Source organism: Homalodisca vitripennis, chromosome 3 (genome assembly GCF_021130785.1).
Source record: "Homalodisca vitripennis isolate AUS2020 chromosome 3, UT_GWSS_2.1, whole genome shotgun sequence".
In the NCBI taxonomy this organism is placed as follows: domain Eukaryota; kingdom Metazoa; phylum Arthropoda; class Insecta; order Hemiptera; family Cicadellidae; genus Homalodisca; species Homalodisca vitripennis.
The window spans coordinates 111,121,412-111,145,279 of NC_060209.1; the positions used below are offsets into that span (position 1 = coordinate 111,121,412).

At 34.8% G+C, this 23,868-nt stretch overlaps 1 protein-coding gene across 3 annotated transcripts in view; it reads left to right on the forward strand.

Annotated features, from left to right (window-relative positions):
- The window catches only part of LOC124357304 (kelch domain-containing protein 1-like), a 97,366-nt gene that overhangs the window by 61,965 nt on the left and 11,533 nt on the right, over positions 1–23,868 (forward strand). For 2 of the 3 annotated variants that reach the window (XM_046808966.1, XM_046808968.1), the window contains 2 exons: positions 779–948; positions 20,454–20,506. In XM_046808966.1, coding sequence (XP_046664922.1) covers positions 779–948; positions 20,454–20,506 — 223 coding nt within the window. Of the gene's footprint in view, positions 1–478; positions 643–778; positions 949–20,453; positions 20,507–23,868 lie in introns of all 3 variants that reach the window. The other variant, XM_046808967.1, reaches the window with a different exon arrangement.

The following is a 23,868-nucleotide window of genomic DNA, read 5'->3' on the forward strand; positions in this document are numbered from 1 at the left end:
TGGTTAACGTGAATCGGACCTTACTTTCCGAATTACCCTTGTACATTAACAAACACAGATACACTATTACACTGTATACTAACTCCTTGTCTTCAAGCTGCTGTGAAAAAATCCTGTCTTGTTATTAATATAAATTAAAAGTTAATGTAAATGTGTAATTTGAAAATTAAGGATTTACTGTTTTTAATTTATTGTTTAAATATTTAGGGTGTCCTTGTGTTGTAGTGCATGTCTAGTATTTGTTATAGTTAGTAGAGGCAGGACACAATTCTTTTATTATAGTTTCTGATTCTGGCGTACTACAGTGCTTTGTTATGACATTTCCTTTAACTAGTTTGTGTTCTCATTTGTTATGTTATTTATTCTGTAAGGTAGAGGGAGAGAGACCAGATTTCAGGGCAAAAACCTTACTATTTAGGTTTTATGGTTATTTTAAAAATCTTCACTGGACTTTCTAACCATTTTATATGTGAGCTAGGTGACTGTTGGATGCTGGATGTGGCACAGTGTGGAGCTCGATGGTGCAAGCGCAGTGACTGTCGTCCACTGCTGTGGCACCGAGCTATCCATTCCCAGGACACAGGCGAGCTGCTCATACAGGGTGGGCTCAAACGGTCCATTGTAGCAGCTGTCACCTGGAGAGTGAGTAAACTTTGAGAAATTTCTTGTTTTGTGCAGATTGTGAATACAGGCCACGTGATAACAGATACTCCAGCTACACACTTGGGATCGCTATCAACCGGGTTATGCAGAAGACTGACTCTATGTGTTGACACAGATGACTGTTGGATCATGAGTGTCGCAGGGAAAGTGACGTGGTCAGAACATCAGCTACCATATGATCATGGAGAGCCACGCTGTTCCCACGTCGCTTGTTTCTTTCCCCCCCGTCTCTTGGTGCATTCTGGTCTCACCCAACCATATTACAAATCACGACTTCTTCTTACCGTAAACAAAGCCTCTGATATTTGTTTAATTAACAGCTTGTTGCTGTTTGCCACTAATTCGGTGTCAGTTGGTAGTTTGATAATTTTATACAATTGTTAAATATAATTGGGTGGAGTACGTTATTGTTTTTATTTTACAACAAATAGCATTGTAAAGTAAATTAAATATTACTTCAAAATACTGTTCATACTATTAATATATTACAATATCTCAGACATAATTAAAATGGTAATCTTTTTTAATAATGTAGAAATTGACATTACTTATAAAGTTAATGTTATTTTATTGTACACCTATTGGTACAAATGAAGTGCATAAATGCCTTACTGTGGTGACAGTGACGCTAAATTGACAGGCAATGATAATACGTAAATTTTGCTAACTTCAATAAAATTTACATTAACTACTGAAATTTTCACATCAAATTATGCTTTTAACCACAGTATTCAATCTGAGTTAAGTGAACTATAGACATTTTGGAGGTGTCAATTGGTTTTTTAAGTGACCATAAAAAAAACATTTAACGTAAACAAACAATTTCATAATGATGTATTGTATCTTCTGCCATTGATGCTGTTTTATTATTTAAAACTAATAAATAATAAGTTTACAATACAATGAATATTGTTAAATGAATTTATTGATAAACTCACTTATTACAAACATAATATAATTGATGAGTCTTTTAATTTTATAGATTTTTAAATTAATATCGAAGTATGCTAGGCATTACTATATATAATTAACAGAGATGCCATTTATACTTTTTGCTATTTTGATAAAACCAACATATAAATAAATGTAGATCCAATGTTTTTTGTTAGATTTCCAAGACTTCTAATATGATGCAAGGAACCTTGTAATATTTTTTGTCTACTTTCTTATAAATCACAATAAACAGCAGTTCAGGTTTATTTCCCTACTTGAATTTATAAATAGGATTATTGGAATGCTCTTTGTAGTGCTGCAGTAAAGTGTTTTTGGATTGTGTAAGTAAATGGATTTAGATTAAACACTTTAAGACAGTAATCTAAAAGGTTACCGTAGTAGTTATACAGGATGAGAGAGACTATCCCTGTCTGCAGTGTATACAAGCGGGACCAAGAAACCTACCTTCTTCATTTTAACGAAAATTCCCATATTTTGACCCCAAACAATTCATAATTGTTAACCCCAAAATGGAACTTTTGGGTGGTAAGGGTAAATTTTTAAAGACTTTCAAATGTAAAAGTAGGTCAAGCCATACCTCATTTTAAAGATCATTGATCATTTTGAAAAAGTTTTAATTTTTTCGATTCATGTTTACAGAGTGATCTAAAATTTTAAAGTGTATGGTTTCATAGTTTTTTTTTACTGTTATTTTGTTTAAAAATTTTAGGAAATACATATTTGTATCCAAAGTTACCAAAGAAGTACTCATTCTAAAAATATATTACAGCTGTCCCTTTGTTTCCAATTGTTATTAAATTGTTCAAATTTAGGATAATTCAGACTCATTGTCAGTCCTAAAAAATATAAATAGCAAGGTATGGCTTTCATTACACCTATCAATAGCTCTATACAAACTAAAATAGTTTGTATTTAAAGTTTGGCTTTACCTTTGATGGTTGTGAAATTACACCAAAAATACTAATTTTCTTGACATTTTGTTGCAGTATTACGTTTTTAACTCTTGTATTTGCCATAGGTTCTTAGTGAATTAATTTTAAAATTTTTTAAACTTCAGCAAAATTCAAGATTCAAATTAATTTAACTCTTCCCACCATAGCTACGATATGTGTAGAAAACTCTATTGCTCCACTTTACATAGAGATTGTGTCCAAATATCTTTATGCACTCAAATTGTGCATCTGTGAGACAATGAAAATACCTCTTCACTTAGATTACCCTATATTTTGTAGATTAAGTGTCTCTGATGTTGAAACGATGTACGTTTTAAGCTTCTTTGCCACAGAATTTTTTTGATGTCTTCAGATGAACATGACTGTAGATGCCAGGAGTCAAGTCTGTGATGGCATCAGATTCCAGACACTAAACTAAAAAGAAGATGAACTGGCACTAAACTCAACATTCACATTTAATCAACCTCTTCCCACCATAACTACATTGTGCTTAGATAGAGTGTTTAATATTTGTAGTAAAGCCCTGCCTGATTTTAATTTCTTTACCTTGACTCTCCAAATCAGGAACAGAGAACTTTTGCAGGAATTGTGTGAAAGATTTAAAAGATTGTTATTAATAATTTTATGGAGAGATGTGATTGGTTTGATGTTCTAACTGTGTGCAGAGTTTATTAATATATACAAATAAATTGTTTTGTGTTTAAATGAACTTTAATAATATTAATGTCAATTTAACAAATTGTTTAAACATAAAAGGTCCATTAAAGGAAAGTTTCAGCCAATACTCTAGTATTGTTAACTTATTTGTAGTGGTTTAAACTATAAAAGCCTATTAATTGTAATTAAATTTTATATGACATTTTTACTGAAACTCCTTGTCCGTTAGTGAGAAAGCTGGTTTCATATTTTAGCAAAAACTTTGGAATAAGCCAATCTAGCTGTGCCAGTGGTGCTGAGAGATTTTTATTAGTTTATTTATATTATAGTATTCAGATTTTTTCAAGAGTATCTATGTGGTGTTCACATCTATAGTCAGGCCCAGGAATTTAACACGTGGCTCCATTTGTACATCAGGAATGATTTGAACTTCATTCTAGTCTTCCAAATGCTATCGGACTGGTTTTATTTTAGTTTGTAACTGGAACCAGGTCACTTCCCCAATAAGCATTCTCTCATGTCTCTCAAAATGTCTAGAAAGAGTAGTCCACCAATAATTTTCTTCTTATCTTTATAATTACAATACTAAAGTTGACCAAAGTTCAAGCTGGATTCAGATCTAATCACAGTACCACTACAGCCTTCTTGAAGATTACTGATGATATCTGATTGGCAATGGACAAGAGACTGGTGAAAATGTTGATATTATTTGACTTCTCCAAGATCTGCGTTTACCATCCCCTCTTCCTTATCAAATTAAAGAAGTATTGTTTCTCCGATGGTTGTGTTAGTTGGGTCGAGTCTTACCTTATTGGATATCAGCAATGTGTGAAGGAGGGGAATAAATTTCTGACTAGAAACCTGTTATGGGGGTTCCATAAGGCTCTGTACTTGAGCCTCTCTTATTCTCATGTTATATAAACGTCACTTCAATTATAACACATTCAAATTTTCACCTTTATGCAGATGATTTGCAAATATACGTTCACTGTTTATCAAACAAACTACCCACTTTCGTATATTGAAGCCATTTACTTTTGGGCAATACAACAAGGACTGAAACTAAATAAAATAAAAAAACAAGCAATGATTGTTGGTAACTCAAATAATAAACTAAATTAATCTTGATACCGCACCAAAACTTAAACTTAACAGTTGTGAAAAAAATTACCAAAATAAACAAAAATCTCGGACTCACTATGAACACAAATCTTAAGTGGACTGATCAAGTTACGATAACGTCTTCCCTGGCATCCATGGTTTGAAGCGGTTTGCCTTGTACCTGCCATTCTATGTTAAGGTGATACTCATATCTTATACTACTACTTAAGACTCTTACACTACCACTCTTTGACTACTGTGATATCGTGATGATTGACTTGACCGTTGAGCAATCGGATAGACTCCAGTGTGCTTAGACCTACTGTATAAGGTTTATTTTTAATCTCAGACGTTATGAGCACATTACACAAGATTTTCACCAATTGTCATTCATGAAACTTCATCAACTACGTAAATTCCACATTATTTTTATTCTAAATTTAATTATCAGAAATCAGAAGTTTTATTGGCCATTAAGTACTCCAATGATTACAATAGGCTTTGTCAAAATAACATTATTTTTCAGCGTAATTCTAGTGATATAGTATAAATATATACTAGTTTCCAGTCATATCTATTGTAATAATACTTAAATCTACTCAAATAAATAAAACATAATAAATAATAGTTTTAAAAACTAGTCAATAGTCAAAAGTTCTTTATTTACATCAGCATAAAGAAGTGTAATGGCGTCAAAATTTACAATGAATTAAAATCCAGGTCTCTTGCTTTACAATGTACTGTTTACAGAGTCAAAAAAATTCTGTCATGGTGTAAAAGGGTCTTTCCATGAGCCAGTCTTGAAGGCTTTTCTTCATCTCATTCCCTCCCAAGATTTTTCAGGTTGAGAGGTAGGGTGTTGAAGATTTTTCTTCCCATGTAGGATGGTTTCCTGCTGTACCGTGTAGTATGGTGTCCAGGAAGGAGGTAGTCAGTTGCTCTCCGGGTGTTGTGGGAGTGAGTATCCTTAGCTCTTGGTAACTCCATTTCAACTGTCTGGACAACTACAGAGTAGATGTACAGTGCTATGACAATCATGAGTTTTAAAGTCTTAAAAGCTTCTCTGCAGCTTTCAAGTGGTCCCAGATCTGCCAGTGTCCTTATTGCCTTTTTTTGGAGGAGTAAGATCTTGCTAAGATTATGGGCAGATGTTCCTCCCCTTACTGATATACCATACCTTATATGGGATTCAAAAACAGCATGGTAAGTTGTCTTTGCCGCTTGCAGTCCTCCTATCCACTTAATTCTTCTTACTGCGTAGATTCCAGATCCAAGCTTTTTGGTCAAACTGTTAATATGATCAGTCCAGGTAAGATCACCATCAATCACTATGCCTAATAGTTTTGATTGTTTTTCTATTGTGATGTTTTGGACGTTAGGCACTTGATCTTGTCTTCTGCTAAAATTAATTTGGGTGGTCTTTGTTGGGTTAATTGCCAGGTCATTTTTCAGGCAGTACTGCAGAGTTTTGTTTGTTGATGTGACAATGTCTGCATGCAGGCCCAGTGTGGAGTCATTTTTTATAAGAAGGGTTGTATCATCTGCATACATAATAGTTTTTACATTGTCAGTGTTGATATAATGTGAAAAATAATTAGTAAAAAGTACAAACAAAAATGGACCCAATACTGAGCCCTGTGGGACTCCTCTATTCACTGGAGCTGTTTTGGATCTGTAAGTACAGCTTTGTCCATTTGCAGTTTTCTTTACTTCAACAATATGCTTGCGTCCCTCGAGATAGCTAGCCACCCAGTCATTTGCTCTGCCTTGAATTCCTAGTGCGGACAGTTTCTTAAGAATCAGCTCATGCCCCAAGCAGTCAAAAGCCTTACTGTAGTCTAATAGGACTGCTGATACATAATTATTGTCTTCAAGTTGGTCGATGACGTATTCAGTAAGGCTTGTGATGGCACTGATTGTAGATTTTCCTCTGAGGAAGCTGTGCTGACTTTTTGTTATTAGGTCATAGTGTTCAAGGTGGGCCAGCATTCTTGAAAGTGCAATCTTCTCTATGATCTTTGAAAAGGTGGAGATCAGTGAAATTGGGCGATAGTTTTCTGCTTTGGTTGTGGAGCCTTTTTTGTGTTTAGGGTAAATTTTGGAGAGTTTCAAACCAGATGGAAATTGGCCAAGATTAAATGATTTATTTATTATGCTTACAAGTGGGGCTGCTAAATGTGTTGCACAGTGTTTTACTACTTTCGATGGAATTTCATCAACACCACAAGAGAGTTTGAATTTCAGTGACTGAATAACTCTTAGTACTTCACTGGATTCAGTAGGAGTTAGATTTAGTGGTTCACCTTGATATAAGGTGAAGGCATTTCCGGTTAGGGGGAGTATGTTATTGTTTTGAATCTCGTTACAGGATTTTTCAAGTGTTGTGTCTGCAATCTGTGAGAAGTAGAGGTTTAGATGTTCAGCTATAAGATATGGATTGTTTTCTATCTTGCCATCTATTTCTAAACTCGATAAAGAACTGCATGATAGTTTGTTTTGTTTTTCTGAATTGATAATCTCCCAAAGAGCTTTGGACTTGTTGTTTGATTGAGCTATATGTTCAGCGGCACTGTTGCGTTTAAGGGTTCTAAGTTTAATGTCATACGCTTTCTTTTTTGAAATCATTGTTATCCTGTCGCTTTCATTCCCCGTCATTTCATACTTATAGTGTGCTCTAAGGAAGTCATCTTTCATCATCATAACTTCTTCATCATAGTAGATCTTAAGCTTAGATTTACGTTTTGTTCTAGTTCTTTTCTTTGGGCAAGCATGATCCAGTGTTCTAGCCATTATGGCTTGAAATGATTTGAAGGCTTCTTCTGCATCAAGGGCATTGTGAACGGAATCCCAGTTTTCTAATGCAAGTGTAGCTTTCAAGTTTTCAAGGTTTCTCCTACTGTAGATTCTTTTGAATGAGCTTCTATTTTCATGAGTACGTTTTAATCCTAGATGGAAGCTACATGATTGTCCTAAATGGTCAGATATTCCTGTTTCAGTAATTGAAAAGCTTACTTTATCCTCTGATAGGTTTGTACATATACAGTCAATGGATGATCTTGAGTTGTGAGTTATTCGAGTTGCCGGCAGTGGAAGACGTCGGATTCCGTAAGTCAGTAAATCCTCTTCAAACAGTGTGTTGTCAGTATTTTCAGTAAGTCTGTCAAAGTTAACATCACCCATTAAGACTAGGGATTTATTTTCAGCTTGAATGGATGAGAGAACAGAAGAGATGGTGTTCATTGCCAATCTTGCTTGCCCTCCTGGTGGTCGGTAGATTCCAAGCACATATATTGTGTGTGATTTAATAATAAATTTTGCTAATGCAGCTTCACATACAAGTTCTAGACAGTGTTCTGATATGTTAATCTCTTCTGCCTCAATGTTTGCTGTATCTTTGATGTAAATGGCCACTCCACCTAATTTGTGATCTTCCCGACAAAACTTTGTAACCAATGAATAACCATCAAATTTTGTTAGTAACAGGTTGTTAGTATTTAATCCATGTTCAGTTATTATTAAAATGGTTGGGTTATCAGTATTTAAAATGTGGTTAAGCCTATCTACTTTCTTAGATAGTCCTCTTACATTTTGATGGTAAATTATGAAGTCGTTTTGTACTGTTTTTTTAGTAGGTTGGAGTACAGAAAAATTCGGGGATTGTGCCTGGTCTGGTTTATTTTCTTCTTGGTGTGAGTGTTGTCTAAAAAAAGAGAGGGATGTTTGGTTTGATGGCTGTAGATATTTCTAACGAAAAACTGTTCATAAGTTTCATTTTCTCCTAGCTTTTGGGATGTCACTGGTGGGCACCTCTTCACTTTTAAATAAGAACCAGTAATGGGGCTAGTTTTCTCTGGCGGTGTTTCAATCAGTTTTTCTGTCGGGGTTTGGCTGATTCCCCCAGTTAATCCAATTGCCTGAGAAGTTGTTGGATGGCTGGAATCCTCTGTCAGTGTCGGATGGCTGGATTCCTCTGTCAGTGTCGGATGGCTGGATTCCTCTGTCAGCGTTGTTGTAGACAGTTTTTCTTTCGGGGTTTCACTGATTCCCCCAGTCAATCCAGTTTGTGAAGTCTTTATTTGTTTTACTGCAGACAGGGCAAGGGACCATTTTAATCTTATGCTGTTCCGGGTTGGGATTGTTTTTGAGCTTATCAGCTAGTTCCCTTACTGTGTGTTCCATTTCTTCTTGCCTCTTTCTTAGCTGTGCTACTTCCAAGAGGAGTGGTGTGGTCAAAGTAGTAGTAAGATATCCATCGATTGTTTGAGTTTCCGAAGTGTCATAGCATTTTGGTGTTGGGGTCTCATTAGCTATTTCTTGTAGATGATGTTTTTCATCGTTCAGTTTTAAAAGGGATTTCTCCAAAATGCTTATCTTTTCTGAGTACTGTAAAATAAGGTGGCCTTGAGTTTGATCGTGTTCTTCAAAGATGTTTTGTAGTTCTACTTGTTGCAGTTTACTTTTTTCCAGTTGTAGAAGAGTGTCCTGCAGTTTTACCTGGAGAGCCTCGATTTTATTGATATACTTTTCCTCATTAGCTAGCAGATCTTCCAATTTAGCTTCCATACTAGCCAGGTTTGCTTTTAGGATAGAGTTATGGGATTGTATGTTCTGGTAGTCTTGCTTAAGTTGGTAATTTTCCAGCAACAGAGCATTTCCAGCCTCTGCAGCTAAAGTCAATGATGTTTCCAGGTCACGTTCTTACGTTTCGTGTTCTTTTAATTTTGATTTCACCTCCTCAAGCTCTGGTATCTGACTGGTTTTCTTTGGTGAAGGAGCATCTTCCTCTACAGAGGGGTTATCAAGAGTCTTAACTGTTGTGCATTTAGTACAAGTCCATAATTTAACATCTGACTTGGTCATTTTTGTAAGTTTTCTCTCAGGTATATTGACACATGCAGCATAGTACCACAGTAGGCAGTGACCTGTGCACTTTATACCAGCGTAATTGACTCCAATACCACACTCACCGCAGGGAAAGTTTGTTGGTGCCATTATATAAAAAGGATAGTCGAGTTTATATTAGGGGGAAAAGAAGTTATTACTACTATAAATTAATAAATGGTAAATTATAGCCAAGATTTCACTGTGAATTTTAATTATAGGATTGCAAGCTGATAATTATTGTTGTTTATAATACTGCAGTACATGAGTTCTACTGTTTTATAAAACTAAAAAAAAACAAGCTTTTATAGCTAACTAAACTAAAAAATAGCAAATAATTTTTAATTACAAAGAGTTTATATTATGGTAGTAGAAGGCAAAACAATCATTCATAGTCAATCACCTCAAAATAAAATTATAATAAAATTTAAGTTATTAACAGAATAAATTAATTCAGAGTAAAAAGCGTGGGGTGCTTGATATATTACAATCATTCTATCGGTAATTATCTTTGAGAGGAGACTTATGAAAAGTAATAAAATGCACCCCACGCTTTTTATTCTGAATTAATTTATTCTGTTAATAACTTAAATTGTATTATAATTTTATTTTGAGGTGATTAACTATGAATGATTGTTTTGCCTTCTACTACCATGATATAAACTATTTGTAATTAAAAATTATTTTCTATTTTTTAGTTTGGTTAGCTATAAAAGCGTGTTTTTTTAGTTTTTTAAACTATTATTTATTTTTCATTTTGTAGTTCGATGTATCATTTAGTTTCTTCGATGTAAATGTGGTATTTCTTACGAATCATTCCGCAATCTCATCATTTCATTTAAAGCTTCACTATTGTATGGGGTATTTCCTGTTAACTTAGAGCAATCAAGTTCTTCAATCTGAATACCATCTAAAGATCTTACACGACTAAGTGCTACATAGGCTTGTCCAGCAGCAAACAATCGCGAGCATAGATAAATGACTGCATGATCAACTGTACAACCTTGCATCTTGTGAACGGTCGAAGCCCAACTTAGGATTAATGGCAACATTCATTTCTCAGCAGTTCCATAGCTGTATTTTGCTGGGAACTGTATCGATATCGGTTTAATCATGTGCACACCATCTGGTCCGAAATCGATACGGACTGACGGGATATCTTCCACATATACAGTTGGGCTCTGCGAAAATTTGGCCAGATAATTTCTGTGATAAAACCCATATTGCCATTCACTAAACCTTTCGACATGTCAATGTTCGACCTTGACATCACTTTAGCTCCTACGAATATTTTCAGTACACTCGGAAGTCCTCCGGTTTTATTAATATCATTAGGTATCACAGAATCTAAGTCCTTGTTACCTAGATTTTGAGTAGCATCAATGAGTTGGTCTTGTGCTTTTATTGTATAAATAACTGTCCCTTTACTCTCAAAACTCTGGAGAACTTTTTCGTTGTGTCTAGCAACTTGATCATTGGTTGGGTAAATTCTTAATGCTCTCTCAATCGAGAATTCGTTAGTCGCATCTGTTGAAACCTTTTCAAGAAGGATTTCAAGATGCCTAGACGTCATTTCTCCAACTCTAAGGGCGTTAAGCACATCTATAAATGTCGTATCTCCTTGTTGACGCATATTTTGTTTAAGTTCAACCAGACGAAACTGTCTCCACAAATGTGTAGCTGGCTTCATGCGTTCTGGTTGTTGAAAAACTTGATGTCCTCGAACAGGTGGTAACTGCATCAGATCACCAAAGAGTATCACATTTATGCCTCCAAAACAAGCGTCTGGAATTTTCAGCTGTCGCAAACAATAGTCAATCATACAAAGCATCTCATAGGGTACCATAGAAATTTTGTCTTTGGACAAAAACTCAACATTTTGCCATAATTGAAGCATTCCTCTCAAATAATTGCCAGTAAGAAGTAGCATACTCACAATTACTCCATCTTTTTGTACTGGTACAAAACTATTTAGCAGACGGTGTAGCGTAGATCCACCGATCAACCGTACTGCAACTCCAGTTAGAGCACCAACTTTTACCACCGGTTTACCATAACATCGGTTCACTTGATTTTTCAATAGATTAAAGAGGAATGTTTTCCCTGTGCCTGCTCCACCAGTAACGAAAATTTTCTCTCGTTTAGTGTCACCATTGAGTCGGTTCTTGATACTCTCTGTGATAAGAATGAACAATTGTCTTTGTTCAACATTCATAGCATATTGCGCTCTTTGGAATTGGTCATTGTTCATTTCTGTCTTTAGTAACTCTTCCTCTTCAGCTTCAGGATTTATAATCTCTGGCTGTTCTAATATTTCGAATGCATGTATCTGGTTAAATGCATTTTCAAGCTGTTGGTCCCGCTCTCGATGTTGGCACATATGTCTACTTGTTTCCCCTAAACGACTTTCTCGAGCTAAGAAAGCTTCTTTTGCATTATCGAAGCCTTCAAGTAATTCAGTTTCCGAGCGATTTGGCATATATTGAAAAAGTAAGCTGTAGAAAAAGTTTTCTGGATCCGAAGCTGCTATAAAATATGGCACCCTGACAACTGCAGGAACATTTCTCACAACCATTTTGCTCTCATTCAACAGAGTGATGAGTGGACGACGCGTATGTGATTGTTCTTCATAGGCATCATGATCAACGCTCTCCTCGGTATCATTTACCACTTTCGAAAAGTGAGGTTCAAACAACATAGCAAACTCTGTAAGGCTCATGTTCGCAAAATCATAGTCAGGATGTTGTAACGGATGTTTTTCATATCTTTCAAAGATATTGCTATAGTAGCCAATTAATTGCGTGTTCGCTTCTGTCGAATTGCAATACTCTGTAACGCTGTTCTGGCTTTCTTGTACTCAGGAAAATACAATTTCGTGAACTATTCCGTAATGGGATATGACAAAGCCGATATGCACATTCTACAGCTGATATTTGTCGTTCATGAAGAATCTTCATACATATTTTGAACAGTTTGCGTGAAAGATCAGTTTCTTCACGTTGGATTTGTTGTATTGCCTGTGCAATGCCAGAATCAATACCCTCAGGTTCTGCTTTTGATAGATATTTTGCAATATAGTATGCTATCGCTTCGTTCGATCCGCACGGCTGAATGTCCTTATTACCTGTCCACAGCCTCAATAACTCTGGGTGGTAATTATTTACCCAAGCAACTTCTTTACAACGTTTAAGTAAGCAAATTCTGCCCCCATTACAGAGAAAATCATCAGAAGAATGTGATACTATTCATGTCTCGTCACATTCTTGACGTAGAAAGTTGAATCGACATCTTACAGAGGTATTATTTTTCGTACAAGTTTTTGTATGTCGATGAATTTGACATTTTTTCACAAGCTCGAAGAGCTCTGGATCATCTTCTTCTGTAGTTGAAGAATTCCTTCCTCTGTATCAAATGCTGGATGATTTTCGATCCAGACTACCATATGAAGGTGAGGACTACCACGATTCTGAAACTCAATACGCCACCAGAAGTCTTTTACTTTTCCTCCAAATACTTCATCATTATTTTGAGTGAATTTCATTAGAGCATTTACTCTGATCATGAAATGTTGACTCAAAATCACTGGATACTTTTCAATGAGTCGTTGAGTCTCAATGAATTGAATGTCAAGTGAACTTGGATCAACGTCAGGTCTACCATCGGCTATTAACAAAGCCTTTTGCTGATCTAACCAGTGCAGATCATTTGAACTAAAAGTTACAAAATATGTTGGGGCTCCTAAACAACTGATTTGAGCTAATAGCTCGTTTAAGGCTGATCTCCAGTAGGGTGCAGAACCTCTGAGTTTCTTAAGATAAAGATGGACGTCTTCGACTGCTCCTTCTTGATTAACAATTTTCTTGCCGCACGCTGTTATAGTGCTTTGGATTCAATAATATTCAAAGAATGATAAAGCATAAAAGAGATAATCGTTTCGTTGAAATCTTCTATCACTTCCCAAAATTCTAAACTGATAGTAGTCCAATGCTGTAATTTTTACAGGCCTCTGCTCTTTAAAACCATTCTTCCCATAGGGAAAAAAATGTAACAGGCGAATTCTTCTGCTTTCAGTTCATGACCCACATTAACAATATTATCTTTCGTCTTGGGGGTAATTTCATTAAGGTTTCGTGAAACCTGTAACTCATCTTCCACATTAGGAGGCATGACATCAATCGGTGCCGTCATTGATGTCTGCAGTGGGATGGTTTGATAAGTTAAATTCTGTTGGGAAGTGATTGTTTGGGATGCTGCTGCTGCTCTCTCAGCGCTCTGATGAGTCTCTGCCTCAGAATCATCATGTATACCCAAGACTTCAACATCGATGTAATCAAGAGTATATTGTACATTTTTGCTGCCTGTTGTACGTTTACATATTCTCAAGAACTCGTCAAAATTATCACATTCAATAACGCAAGCTTTTCCATTGTTATCATTGGCTCTAGATCCCTTTTGGCCACAAGAATGCGAGTTACAGAAGTAATATTTGTTATCATAATGCATTACTCCGAACTATTGACCACCTGTTATTAGTATGCCTGCGTTATGTACCATAAATAGATCTTCCAAACCTTGGCGAAGGGTACTTCCAAAGTTTGCTTCGTTTAATTTGTCATTCAAGTTTCCATATATGCTTGGTTCTTCGTCAAAAGTGATCTGAAATCTTTTTCTGAATACGACCAAATCATCTTGGATGACTGTGAAATTTCGCACTAATAGATATTGATCATTTCCTGTAGGATAAGCTGCTAAATTTCTCTCCGTCTGAAATCTGATATTGCTGTAAATTTGATCACCTGTTACCATATTTAGATTAAGGATGTTTGTAGACCAGTTTTGTGGTGAAAGAACGCAGGCTCGGAGAATGTTTGCTAATGCCATCGCACAACATTGTACTCCTGCGAATCCCGATGTATGACCTATGAGGTCGTTACCTTGATGCCACGAAGCACGAATGATTCTCGAGGAATCGCTGATCGACATGTAAGCACTGGCGTTCTCAGTAGGTTCTTCACTGGTCTCTACAGCAATCTCGACTGGTACTTCTTCTACTCTTATAATATAATTTTCTTCAATTACAACGTTTGGGTCGATAGTGACATCTTTGTAGAGTGGATTGTTCAAAATCAGCCAATTGAGAGCATCATATACTTTTTGTTTGGATATCGAAAATTGTCGTGTTACGTTAATGTTTTCTAAATGCTCAGTAATAACGACTATCCCAGCATTATTTGTGGTTCTTGGTAACATGTTTGCAAGGTTTTCAGTAACCTCAAAAACATCTTTTGCGAACAGTACCGCTTGACCACGAAAACTATATTGCCCAAATACGCCATTTAATTTGATAATTTTTATAAATGGAATTATGCGTGATATTAGTCGTTGTTCGGCTTGTGATAATTCCACAATCACTTCTGGAATGGATCCTGGGTCCAGATTGTTCCAATAAGATTTAGACGGTGCAAAGTTTTTCTTTGAATTTAAATGAGTCTGGCATCGTTTGCAAACGATCAAACAATTTCTTTGTTTCAGTTCGCTAGGCAAATATGGTGCTGATTTAGTGTCTACAATCCATTTACAGACCTGATTTTTGATTTTGACTGTGAGGCTCGACGTTCAGCATCACGTTGCCGCATATGCTGTAATCGAGCTGCTCTGTCTTCCTCTGACTGTGAGGCTCGACGTTCAGCATCACGTTGCCGCATATGCTGTCATCGAGCTGCTCTCTCTTCTTCTGATTGTGAGGCTCTATATTGTTCCATATATAGTCACCTTTTAGTTTTTCTCTCCACCATTTCTTCGTTCGACAATCCTGAAAGTTTTTCTTTCAGTTTTTGTGTCTTTTTTGCCAATCTCCTCTTTTTTTGTGTTGTAGTTTTAAGTGTCATTATTATTACGAGTAATGGACAATTAAACAGTTGACCCCCCCAGAGGTCCTATAGAAGGGTAAGGCCTACATTTGACAGGGTCGGCCTGGTGCCCTGAAGTTGACGCTAGCGACATGACATTTTTAAACACCCTCTGCCATTCATCCCTCGGCATGTTTCTCACCTTATATTGGATTGGGTGGTACAAAATTGAGTGAAAATTTTGTGCTCGACATACGTTAAAATTATGCTGTACATTTTATAGTTGCGGATACGGGAAGTGCATCTTTATTTAAAATTATGAATTAAAATTTTTAAGAGCATGTTACAATATAATGGGTAATTTTCTTTAAAATTGTAGGATTCAAAAAAATTTTTATAGAATTGAAATTTTTTGAAATCTCTGAATTTTGTCTGTTTGTACATTTCAGGTTCACTTTTTAATTGATTTTCGTTTGTTAGCTTTTCCACAACGATATGTTAGCATTTTTCAAGCAGTAAAAATGGATATTTTTCTTTAAATATTTAAAACTGCAGGATTTTATAATATTTCTAATTTCTAAGTTAATTGCAATTTTAAAATCTCTAACTTTTCTATAATCGAGGTTCCTTTAATAAAATATCTATTGCACTTCTCCATCTATTTGTACGACCAGATACGTTGGTCAGCACAGCTATAACCTGTACAGTGCAACTTCAACCTATGCCGACTGTGTTGCTCTAAATATTTCACCCTTCCATATAAATACGGGCAACGTGAAAAATAACTATGAAGCATGTATTAGATTACATGGGCTCGGCGGTGGCGGATAGATCGTAAGCGCCGACGTATAAGTTCAAAGAATGAACTTGTACGGACAGGTTCAAGCTCCCCGGCACAAGCTTCTGCGCAGGCCATTGCGCAACCGCAATTGTTAACTTTTGTAAATTTTACAAAATTTCCGTTAATGTTGAATTTTAAAATTTAATTATTAAGTTACTGATTGCTCATGAGTTAATGTGAAAAAAATTAATTGGTGTAAGCCGGAATCGAACTCGACCCTACTCATTCGCATGTGAATACAGACCCAACAGGCTATTGTTGACTTTGATTGATACTGAGTTATTTTGTTATTCTAATTCAAAATTTTTAATTTTTTTCCGAATTCAAATTTATTTTTATTTTTTTTTCAAAAAGTTTTCAAGTTTATCAAACAAACTCATATTTACTCAAATGTTTTTGGCAACACTCTTCATTGGTCACAATTAATGATTTGGAATTTTTAAAATCCTTTATCGACTGTCAAATCAAAGCTATGTAGAAATGTCCTTGAAACAGAGGCAATCGGGGGAAGAACTTATTTCTCGGGGAGAGAGCCTGGAAAACAATACCCCATCCAAGGAAAACAGCGGGCGCACAAATTACTCACTCCCGGAACGAAGAGGTAATTACAGATTTTACAGAAACGAATAAGGCTCGATCGGGCTTTTTTCCGTATGAATAGTTAATTATATTTCCGGCCTTAAAATTTAAAATTTGTTATCTTCGTTTTAGTCGGTGAGAATTCATGATTAGATATGTTTTAATCATAATTCCTTCTTTATCGACTGTCAAATCAAAGCTATGCAGAAATCGTCCTTGAAACAGAAATAATCGGGGTTAAGAACTTATTACTCGGAGAAAGAGCCTGAAAATTGCTACCACATCCAAGGAAGGCAGCGGGCACTGAAATAACTCACTCCCGAAATGAAGAAGTAACCACAGAATATACAGAAACGATTAAGACTTCATCGGGCTTTTTCCTATATAAATAGTTATCTAAACTCTCAGCCTTGTTATTCTGAATTAAAATTTGTTATCTTCAGTTTAGTTGGTGAGAATTTATGATTAAATATGTTTTAACTATAACTAATTTCTTCTTTACTGACTGTAAAACTAAAGCTGTGTAGAAATTGTCCTTGAACAGACGTAATTGGAAGATACTCTTAGCACAGAGAGAGGTAACCGTGGATTATATTAACACAATTAAGACGCGATCAGCCATTTTTCCAAAAGTCTTCTTAATTAAAAATCTGGTTTTGTTTTTTCAATTCATATTCGTTATTTGCATTTTGATCAAGACTTTTTAATTACAAATTTTTCGATCGTATGAAATTCCTTCTCTGTGTTTAGGTTAAGTAATTATTCCAGATCAAAAGATGTCTATGGACTTTCCAACTATTAAAGGAAATATTAGATGCTATAATCTATCCTTTAACACAGCTGATAAACTGGGTGCTTAATGATGGAATATATCCACAGTGCCTTAAAATAACAGTAACAGTACCTTTACATAAAAAGGGTGACAAAATGAATTTAAACAATTACCGGCCTATTGCCCTAGTACCCGTTATATCAAAGTTAATAGAGACTATTTGTGAAAAACCGACTGGAATATTACTTTGAGTACAATAATTTGATTTCTTCATCTCAGTATGGGTTTAGGAAAAATCTTTCAATTGTTAAAGCTGTAGAAAATATTGTCTCTTACGTATTGAATAGCTTTGAAAATAAGGAAGAAACAGCTGCTGTGTTATTGGATTTAAGTAAGGCATTTGACGTTGTACCTCATGATGAACTCATTCAAAAATTGAAATACTATGATCTGGAGAACAATGCTTTGTCTTTGATTATGTCTTATTTGAGCAATAGACTTCAGCTTGTCAAAGTAGGTGACCAGAGATCAGGGCTTAAGAGGGGGGGCAAGCGAGGTTCCCCAGGGCTCAGTCTTGGGCCCCTTCTTGTTTACTGTCTTCATTAATGATCTCCCTAAATTTGTCCCTGGTAAGGTTGTCTTGTATGCTTATGATACTACTCTGTTATCATCAGACAGAGACTCAAAATTAAATTATATAATTATGGTCTACATGAGGGAAAGGTCCTATATCTGGTTCTCTGCTAATAAATTAACTGTTAATAATAACAAGACTGAGGAAATTGTCTTTAGTTTACATAATTCTGATAATAAGTCTGTAAAACTACTTGGTATCAATTTAGACTCAAAGCTTAGCTGGGGAATCCATACACACCATTTATGTATTAGATTAGCAAGAGTAATATTTCTACTAAAAAAACTAAAATTGTATACAAGTCTTAATCTTGTCATTAGTGCATATATTACGCTTTTTTAATGTACACCTTCTGTATGGGGTTTTACTGTGGGGCAACTCTAGTGGGGCCAAGACTGTGTTTAAGTGGCAAAAGAAAGCCATACGCTGCATAGTAGGAATTAGCAACAATGAGTCCTGTAGGCCATTTTTTGAAGAACTGGGTATACTTACGCTTCCATGTATGTATATATTACACAGTTTAGTTTTTGTTAAGGAAAATCTCGACTCTTTCAATCTTAGAAGCTCTAACCATGAACACAACTCTAGAATTAACAATACAATTGATGTACAATATGCTAGGTTAAGTAAAACTCAACAGAACTATGCAATAACCGGAGCTAGGCTATTCAATAAGTTACCTTTAAGTGCTAGATCAATTTCTGTTGGTAGGTTTAAGAATGTTGTTGCAGAGTGGCTCAAGAGAAAAACGTTTTATTCTGTAGATGAGATTTTTAATGCTAATTTTAGTGACTTACAATTTTAAACTTTTAACATAGATATAGATTGTATTTATTTTAGGCTCTGTAGGCCTACTTGTGATATTTTAATATCATATTTGACTTTGTCAATACAATTTTGTAATTGTTGGATGACAATAAAATGATTCTGATTCTGGCACTGCTAAGTCGTCTGATGATTGTCGTTCAATAGCAGAATTGTATCATCAGCATACATTATGGGGGCGCAGAATCCTTCCAGATACTGGGGCATGCCATTAAATAGAATTAAGAGTGCTGATCCTAGCACCGATCTCTGAGGGATTCCCCTTTGGATTGGGAGGGGTTTTGATTTTATTTATTCAGTGGTACCATTGTGAGTGTGCTTCAGTTCTACTAGTTGTTGTCAGCCCTCCATATAGCTTTCAAACCATTTATTTACAATTATATGTACTCCCAAATTTGCCACTTCATCATGAATAAGTTTATGACTGAAGCAATCAAAAACCTTACTTAGGTGTCAAGCAGAATTGCTGTTGATAAATTACCTACTTCAAAGTTGTCAATAATGGTTTCCGTTAGCTTGATCATTGCTGTAGTTGTTTATTTTCTAGTGATGAAGCCATGCTGGCCATCATTAAGGAGGTTATTTTTGGCACAATGATCTAGCAGTCTCTTTAGAACACTTTTTCACGGACTTTAGAAAAAGTTTAAATAAGTTAAATAGTCTGTAATTTTTTTACATTTTGTGGTTTTTTTCACCACTTTGTAACTTAGGTGTAGACTTTTGACACTTTCAGTCTTCTTTATTATTTTTCTTGTAATAGTGTAAAATGGTGTATGCCGTTGGTGAATAAAAATAAAATAAAATAAAATACAACTTTTTTCCGATATTCCAGGTGACTGCCAACAACATTTCATAGATCAAAAGCCATAGAAACAAGGAAATAGCGAATGAATATCAATGTCAAAGTATAAATACGTTTAAATGCATTTTTTTTACTGTAAAAGTCAGTGGCGTCCAAAGACATTGTCGGCAGTGAAAGTGTTAAGAAACTGAAAAGCCGGGTCGCACACGTCAGGCCTGAAATAATAAATGTCTACATACTCCAACACGACAATGCCCCCTGCCACATGGCCTTCGTCGTTACCTGGCCTGGAAAAACTCTCCTGTGGTACCCCGGCCTCTTTACAGTCCTGACTTGGCTCCATATGAACTTTTTTGTTTCCTTGATTGATGAAAGAGCTGAAGCTAAAGCACTAGTAGTCTGTGAATATCCAAGCTCACTTTACAAGGTTCCTGGGAGGCATTCCTGTCGACAAGTTCCAGGGTACTTTCTGGGCATGGTAGAATCATCTCTGCAGGTGTAATGATGCAGGAGAACATTATTTTGTAGAATTTTAACCATCTTTATCAATCGGATGAATAAAACTATTTTTCTTATCTAATGCACAAAAGTGACATTCTTTTTATAGTATAGTCACTAGATTTTATTTTTTTAAAGTGAAATTACAAGATAATTACAATTTAAGTTTGAATGTACTATTAATCCCAAAACGTAATATCGTCATATGAGTTTTATTACTCCTGTTCTTTTCTATTAATGAATTACAGCTGTTTTCTCAAAATTGGAAGTACCCCTTAAATTTATTTCTTATTGTACTCAAACAAACCAGTATATGTAAAGTTAAAAATTCTAATGAAAATTTAAATATGTACACCTTTTTTGAAGGAGGTCATACATATTATTTGTACAGAACATAGTGTAAATATTGTCAATTATGATTAATTGATCACAACTCTGTTTCAGGATCATGCTTATGAACTGTTGGTACTGCCGTTTGCACCAAAGTCACTTTTTAGGTAAGGTCCTTAAAAAGATACATTTTGTCAAATTAGCATAAGGGTAAAAGTTTTTACTGAGCTGTAAGTATGGATTCAATGCCTATAGGTGCTGGTGCAACTCACACTGATGGCAGGGACCATTTAAGATCAAACTCTCTGAATTTTTATCAAATTCAAATCAAAATTATTTATTTAATATGTATCAATATACAATAAATAGTGTCAATTACATTAAAAATATTATTAACATATACTGTAAAATCTCATAATATGGTATCTAATAGAAACAATTTGTAAAAAAAATCTTAAAAACTATTGTACATTTATGAGTTGTACTGATTGTCCTAATGAATATAATTCATCTAGTGAACAAAATGCATGCTGCAAAAGAAATTCTTTTAATCATAGTTTTAATTTTTAAAGTAATTTAGTTCCCTTATTGCTTTAGAGATATAGTTTAAAAACTTTATTCCAACATAGGTAGTGCCTTTCTTAAATTTTATTTGCCCTAACAAAAATTTTTCTAGGTTATGATGAGGTAATATAATGGTGTTTTTGTTTCTGGTATTGTAAAAGTGTACCTCTTTAAAAAATACCTGATAGTTACTATTTTGAGAGATGTTTGCATCCGTCACCAGTAGTGCAAGATCAGCTAAATGTATTCAAGATCAGAGCATGTAGAATTTTAATTTGTTACTTGAGACGTAATGTCTGGAGAGATGCTTTTTATCATTGCCAGCAGTGAAAGATAGCTGATTAAGGTTAAAATGTGTAAACATTGAAAGAGTCATTCTTTCCTTAATTGAATAATTACATTCTTTTTATATTTTTAAATATAAAAAAACAGTGAAAATTATATTTTAACTGAAATAAAAATACACGTAGCTTTTAAATTTGCTTATAAAATCCATTGAACAAGGAATGTTTCATATTGCTAAGTGAAGTCAATATTTACTTTAGCATCAGTCAGCATATAGAAGATTTAGAAATATAACAAATTGTAGTTATAACTGTGTTAGTAGTATGTTTATTTCAAATGTATGTGTAGTACAAAACTCCAAAATTGTAAAAAAAAAAAAGTATAAACATTAAAAAGCCATTCTGTATGAGAAGAGTGAAGGAGTTTAAATCACAGACAATAACAATAAAGTTTTAGGTTCTAACGATGAAAATGTGTTTTGTGGTATATAATAGATGAACAAGACAGTGTAACATATTCTCCTTATGAAGTTGAAACCGCATAAGATCTGCTCCCAGCTTCCAACTTTGATAGTGAACATAATATTTGCCCAATTTGTAAATGATAACTTTTTGCACCAAAAGATTTTGTGTTTAATTATTCAAACTATGATCTTCAAGTCGACTGCAAGGAAAATATTGAAATAGAAATCGATTTTTTTATAAACTGTTTGATTATAAATAAGTTTCACACATTACTTCTGAGACTAATAAGTCAGTACGCCCAGAACCAAATAAAAATAGAGTTAGAACTAAAAGTATTTTGAAAACTCAAATGCTGAACCATTAAAAACCCTGATGAATTGTAATGCTTTTTTACAATCTTACTTGTAATGCCTTACTGCAAGTAAAACCACTGAAATTCCACTGGAGTACTGATCCACTACTGAACACTCCTATTTCTCACAGGATAAATTCCTATTGTTACTACAGGTATTACACTTAGATGGCAACTTACTTGAAGATGGGGGAAGCAGTTGTACAGAATTCTTACAGTTAGTTATTAAAATCCTATTGAGAAAATTTTCTTCATCTTATTCTCCTAATAATAGTCTTGTCATTGACAAGAACCTTATGCTGTGAGAAGGTTATCTGTCATTTAAACAATACATTCCATCAAACGCAAGTGATTTAGAATAATGTGTATATATTGTGTGACTGTAGTTCTGGCATCGTTCTTGATTTTAATTTATAACGGCAAGACCATTGACTATTTGACTGAGAATGAAGATGTCTGTGTCTCAGCAAAGGTTATAAGGACACTGATGCAACCCTATTTAGGATATAACCATTTGTGTATGTAGATACAGTAGGTATAGCAGTCCAGCTTTATTCAATTGGCAGTGGCGTAGCGAAGGGGGGGTCCAGGGGGTCTGGACCCCCCTGAAATTTTAAGACATATTAAAAAATAAAGCATGGAGCAGGAGAAAAAGGGAGAGTTATCATTACTCTTGTCTACAAACATTAAATTGATTCATTTAATAGATTAAAGAGACCGTTGTTAAACATATAATTGTCCTTTCGTTTAAATCATAAATTATCAAACGATACTTTTGGGCTCGGCCTTTCGGATAGTGTAGTGTAATCATGGTATTTCTATAGGGTGCACCGTAACACGGCGAACAGTTTAAATTAGCGACCACTTCGTTCAAATTCGTCTCGGGGACGTGCTTAGAATTATGATACGAAGTTGATTTTAGGTGTGATTAAACTGTAGACGTGTATATAATTATCGAAAAAAAATATAAAAAATCACTTTTGATCTTAAGAATTTTGTTAGAACATTCATTTTAGGTATCAATTGAACGCCAACTAATACCTATATAATTATCAAAGAAAAATTGATAAAATCACTTCTGGTCGGATAATACACAGGAAAAACTCTGCTGATAAGAAGTTCCGACTACTTTGGATTTCACTGATTGAGGTATTATTTCATTTTCCTTAGTATATTCCGATCGGAAGTGATTATTTTTGTTTTTTTCTCGATAATTATATAGGTATTAGTCGGCGTTGAATTAATACCTAAAATCAACGTCCTAACATAGTTATAAGTACCACTTTTACCTCAACCACTCAACCAGTGAAATCCAAAATCGTCAAAACTTGAATCTGTAGAGAGCTTTTCTTCGGTATTTACCAACCGGAAGTGATTTTTTTCTCGATAATTATATAGGTAGTTGAGAACAGTTTAATGATAACAAAAAATCGTCGTCCTAACTCAATCAACAATACCACGTTTACCTCAATAACTGAAGTCCGAAGTAGTTAAAGTTCTAATCAGTAGAGTTTTTCAGGTGTATTTTGTTTCCGACCGAAAGTGATTTTTTAAAATTTTGTTGCGATAATTAGGGCTATATACTCGGTCTACAGTGTAATAATACAAAAAAATCGTCATTATAACTCATTCATAAATACCTCAATCAGTGAAATCCAAAGTAGCCGAACTTCTAATCAGTAGAGTTTTTCCGGTCCATTTTCCGACCGTTAGTTTAATTTGTACCCGAGCAACGCTCGAAAATTGCCCTCCTTTTCTAAAGGGTTTTCGGCCGTCAGTGGCCCAATGTCCCCGAAGGGGTATTTCATTTTCTCCTCAGAATATAGTTGTGTCAATTATACGCTTGAGTGTAGTTCTGTTTTGT